Below are 5,631 nucleotides of genomic sequence, written 5' to 3' on the forward strand. Positions count from 1 at the left end.
TTGATAATCACTGCTATGGGCAGATTGTGGGCCTGTGGGCTGGAAACTGTCTTCAATGATGACACCACTATCATCCCTTAGTCCCTAATGAGTGTTTTGGACTGAGCCTCACTTGTGTCTGGCATCTGCCTTATTTGCATCCCTCCCCTAGCATTGCTGGTGCTATGGAGATTTGACTGAGTGGAGGGACAGTGGGGAGTACAGTAGAGAGAGAAGAATGACCCCAAAATAAGGCCCTTTGCTTTAATGAACCAGGGATCCTATAAGGAGACAGAGGCTGAAATTTCAAATAGTAGAAGCAGTGATCACCATTAGTGTAGTTTTCATTTCTTAGTGGTTGATAGTTGATTCTTAACAGTCGGCATGAAGATTTTATTACTGGAACTTAAGGGTTTAATCTTGTTGTCGATAGCCAGAACACAGCACACCTTATGTCTGTCACATCTCCATTTCAAATGATCTTTTCGAAGTTCTCTATTACCGCATTTCTTCTTGCAATATCCTGTTTTGTTTTCACACCTTTTCAAGAATAAATGACCTGTATAAAGGAATTTTACAGCTCATTAAACCAAAAATATTTATCTAAATAAATTTAAAACAGCAAGCTTTTTTGAGCATTGATTATTTGAGTCTTTATCAGTTGCTTTGTTATATTTGTCCTAATAGTGAAAACCTCCTCTGAGGAATAAGTGACATTTTATGCATACAGAAACATGTGGGATTTGTACATGTATGTAAGGGCTTACCATTCCTGGAATGAGAATTCTGCATGCAAACTTTCCCCAGAATTCTATTTTTCATTTTTTTAAATGGAAAAAAATATAGCATATCATTACATATCAAACAAAATCCCATTTTCTAAAATGTAACCAAAACACATTTAAACACCTAAATAGAACTCACAAGCTATCCTCTTAACATATGAAATGCTTAAATCATTGTTGTAATGCTCCTCAGAATTACCAAAACACACATAGCTTTTGTTGACACTTAGGGGGATTTCCAGAATGTCTTTACATGCTTCTGAGGTCTTACAAATTATATTTGGAATATAACTTTATGCTTGTCTTACGTATAATGTTCAAAATGTATCGAGTGATAGACGTCTAAATTTTTAACATATAAACTTTGGTTACATATGATATTGAGATATCTGCACAATTTTTGGTAATTTTAGGAATAAAATATACAAGAGACATTTTACTAGGAATGTACTAATCAGAGAGACATTCTGCAGTGTGTAAATATTTTGTATGTGCATATTTTATGTGCATATTATATACCTTTACAAAGTCTTCCGTCACATGGTTTAACACAGAGGACCTTGAAGAGATGTTGGGACTCCTCCACATCTTGCTCTATGTTGAGTCACACTTTCTTTTATTCAACCAAAAAAAGTGTATAATCAGAATTAAGCAGGACAGATAAGTTTAGGTGCTTGCATTCGAAAAGAAGAGAAAGAAAATAACAAATAGCTACAGGTTGATATAAGTATTATTAAGGAAAGAAATAATGTAAGAGAGAGCAACTTAATAGAGCTACTGTTGACAGGATGATAGAAGAAATTATCCCTAAGGAAGTGATATTTGATGCTAGACATGAAAGATAAAAAGGATCCAGCTCTGTGAAGAGCTGGAAGATGGTAGAAGGAAAGGGAGTTGCATATGCAAAGGCTAGGAGCTAGTGAAGAGCTTGATGTACCTGAGGGACTTCTGTTGTTTTCATGACTCTTCTCCCTCTTCATATTCTGTGTCTCAAGCGCTCTTGCAATGGTCTTTGAATTTACACTTCCTTTCCAGCCACTCCCTCTTTTATCCTCTCTTCCTTACTCTCTCAAACATCTCCATGGACGTGACACTCAAATGGCTTTCTTCAGTTGGGATATATGGATGGAAATCTTAGATCAAGTCTCTTGTTTCCTTCTTTCCATTCCTGATGTTCCACATACCTTGGTGTTTTGTGGATTTCCTCTCCCAAATATCCTTCCTAAGTGTTCCATTTTTAATGCCACCGGATCTTGGAGATGGTGGATTGGCTAATCTCACAGAATAATCCTGAATTGCTTGTGTTTGTCTAGAAAGGGAACCTGAATTTTCTCAGGGCCCTTCAGTTTAGAACTAGGACACCATGTGAACAGGTGATATATGTCATCAATGTCTCAGAAACAGGGAGAGAAATTGTATAATCTAAACTCATAGAATTTTGAGGCTACATTAGACCAGGAACATTTTCTGAGGTACCTCTCATACCATTTGAACAGTCTGCTAGTAGTAGAGAATGGAGACCATCGTCCTTGGAGGCAGGCTGTCAAGTAACACAACTCTCTTTCTGTTAGGAAGTTCGTCCTCAAAAAGTTAGTCTGGCACTTTGTGCCGTATATTTAAAAATTACAGATGAGATATAGGCCAGTGTAAAAAATCGAACCATAGAAAATATAAAGTATGGGTGAATAACTGTTCTCAACACTGGGAAGAACTTTCTAAGCTAATGGAGAATGCAAAGAAAAATACCAATAGATTTGATATGAAAATAAAAATTTCATGCCTCAATAAATTAATAAAAAATTAAAAAGTGACCAATAAGTGATTGCCTTGGGTGTGTGGGGCCAAGTGAGGAGTAACTGATGATAGGTGCAAGGTTTCTTTCTAGGATGGTGAGGAGGTTCTAAGTTAGATTATGATGATAGTTGCACAATTCTCTAAATAGACTAAAATGCATTGATTTATACATTTTAAATAAGTGAACCATATGATGTATAAATTCTATATCAATAAAGTTAAAAATAACCAACACACAATAATTTACAATACATGAAATGCCAAAGTTGACAAAACTGTCAGGTGAAAGTAACAAAATAGTAAGGAAGCACTAATATACTAAGAGTAACCATTTGAAAATATATGGCAGTTCCCTTAAAAAAAATAATGCCCTATGTCATCGGAATGAAAGTACATATCAATAAAGGTATTTAAAAGCCAGCACACAATATTTACAGTAATATCAAATTTCAAAGTTAATATACTTATCTGGTAAAAACTAAACAAATTAGTGAGAAAGCACTAATATACTAGGAATGGCCATTTGAAAATGTATGGTGGTTCCCTTAAAAGAAAGAATATGCTGTAACCTGGAAATGGAGCTTCTAAAATTTGCTTATATATCAGAAATCCTATAATGATTTATGAACTAGATTACAACACTGTTTGTAATACTGACACATTAGAAAAAACAACTTGATACAATAGGGGTCTTTCCAAGTAAATGTTGGTGTAAAAGTAGAATAATAAACATCTATGGCAAACTGTATTTTTGAGGAATATTTAAATGTCTGTAAAATTTTCTTCATAAAATGTTAAATTAAAAAATTAGAAACATGCATATGAGTTGGTCAACATTTAGAAAATATAAGAGGTTATTAAATTGTAGCCAATTTTGGGGGTACCTGGGTGGCCCAGTCAGTTAAGCGGCTGCCTTCAGCTCAGGTCATGATCCTCAGGTCCTGGGATTGAGCCCCACATCGCGCTCCCTGCTCAGCATGGAGCCTGCTTCTCCCTCTCCCTCTGCCCCTCCCCACTGCTCGCTGTCTCTCCTGCTCTCTCTCTCGCTCTCTCTCTCTCAAATAAATAAATAAAATCTTAAAAAAAATAAAAATAAAAATAAATTGTAGCCAATTTTTTGATATCCCAAATACTTGCAGTATTCCTGTCTTAATTTTGTAAATATAAACTATAGAATCAATTAAAAAGAAGGAATGCTTACACAAGTAGCCTGAAATGTGACATGGGACTTCCAGCAGTTCTGAATCTTTCCCTCATTTCCACCCAGGATAGTTTCCTTATCTTTTCCACTTTACAGTCCTATAGATATTTAGAAACAGCCTTTCTTGTCCTGTTAATCACATCCAAGAATAAAAAAGTGGGAGACCATCTCTGTAAGACCAAGACAATCAGAAGAAGTAATATTGTAGAATTGTTACTTCAGGAGTAATACTTGGTACCATATGAAGTGAAGTGAAGCAGGGCTGGCCTGAGCAAGTCCCTGAGTGATAGGATAGGGGGTTTGGAGCATCAGGACCATCTCTGCATTTGGATTCTCATTATTCTCCTTAACTGCCAACCATAGACACTGCTTTGTTGTGAGAGCCTTGAGATATCTTAGAACAGAGATATTCTGAAGAAATAGGGCAAACCTCAGCCTCCTGTCCTGTGAGAACACCTCCCCCATTCCCATGGACAGTTTGACAATAGCGACTCTATGTGCAGGACCCTGTTTTAGGTTAGTGTTTCTTCTTCCCCAAGATTTTATTTACCTGAGACCAAGTGGGCCAGGAGCAAAAAAATTGCAAGGGTGAATAATAAGGACTTCATCGCTCCTGAGAGACAGTGGGTTCTGTGGAGTCCAGCAGTCTCTATTCAGTGTGACTCTGAACACAGGTCTCTGTTGTCCTCTCTAAATGGGGTTGAGCTCAGCCAGTAGACGAGTAGCATATAGGATACTGTGTCAAACACAACTGCAGTCTATTGGCCAGCAGCTCTAAATGAGGCACCACTGTTCAGAGTCCTGTACTAGGCATACCTTTAAGGAATGACAAATAGAAGAGAAGGTGCAAGAATGTTATGGTTTGGAGAGAAAGGACACTTACAAGGGTAATTTATTCTGATCCTCCAGGCCTGAGCACTCCTACCTGTTTTTTTCACAGCTACTTGTGTTGATTCTATCAGTGTTTATCTCACTGCATTGTGACAGTCTGTTCACCTGTCTCTTCCTCTAAAATGGAATGTCTTTAAGGACACTGACTACATATGATTCTTTTCTGTTTTTCGGTACTGTGTACAGAGAAGTACCTATGTAATTGTTGAATGAATAGATTAATACTCTTGATAATAGGCACTTCAAAAAGTTTTTTTTAAAGAAATAAATCAATGATCAAAGATATATGTACAAAGATGTCTTCAAATCCCCCTTTAAATCCATCAGTAGAACATCATTAAATGAAGTGCATTCATATGATTTAATGTCATGCATCTGTTAAAAAGAGTTCCGCGGATTGGTCTTTCTAAACATATTTTTGAGTGCAAAAGCAATGCTATAGAACAATATAGTAATGATTTTAATTTATGTAAAACAGTATAGTGTGTATGTATGTCAGTAAAAGTATCAGCTAAAAGGGGTGAAAGGATACACATCATTTTAGTAATAGTAATTTCCTCTGGATGGGACTGGTTTAAGGCAGATAGTCAGTGAGTAAACTTTAAATTGCATTAAAATTTTTTGAGTGGCCCTCTGGATTGTGACTGGAATTCAAAACATCTTAGAGATTTCCTTTTTTGTAAAGATATTTTATTTTTTTCCTTTCTTTTACAGCTTTATTGAGATATAACTGACATATATTAAACTGTATTATTTAAAGTGTTCAATTTGATGAGTTTGACATATGCAAACATCAGTGAAACCACCACCGCAGTCAAGATAATACCTCCTTCAACCTTCAAAGATTCCTTGTGCTTCTCTGAAGTCCATTTCTTTCTTCCCCTTCCTCCATATTTCTCATACAACCAATGGTCCAATGTCTGTCTATAGATTGGTTTGCAATTTCTAGAATATCACATAAATGAAATTATATACTATGCA

General features: G+C 36.1%; 1 protein-coding gene across 1 annotated transcript; it reads right to left on the bottom strand.

The window, feature by feature from the left end:
• Nucleotides 1-232: 232 nt before the first annotated feature.
• Nucleotides 233-4,434, bottom strand: DEFB126 (defensin beta 126). Its single transcript, XM_008703249.2, has 2 exons — nucleotides 4,310-4,434; nucleotides 233-538 (listed from the first exon to the last, which is right to left on the bottom strand). Exons 1-2 carry the CDS (start codon nucleotides 4,365-4,367, stop codon nucleotides 324-326), a joined length of 273 nt encoding a protein of 90 aa, XP_008701471.2. The 5' UTR covers nucleotides 4,368-4,434; the 3' UTR covers nucleotides 233-323.
• Nucleotides 4,435-5,631: the final 1,197 nt, after the last annotated feature.

Source organism: Ursus maritimus, unplaced genomic scaffold (assembly GCF_017311325.1).
Source record: "Ursus maritimus isolate PB19 unplaced genomic scaffold, ASM1731132v1 scaffold_22, whole genome shotgun sequence".
Classification (NCBI taxonomy): Eukaryota; Metazoa; Chordata; class Mammalia; order Carnivora; family Ursidae; genus Ursus; species Ursus maritimus.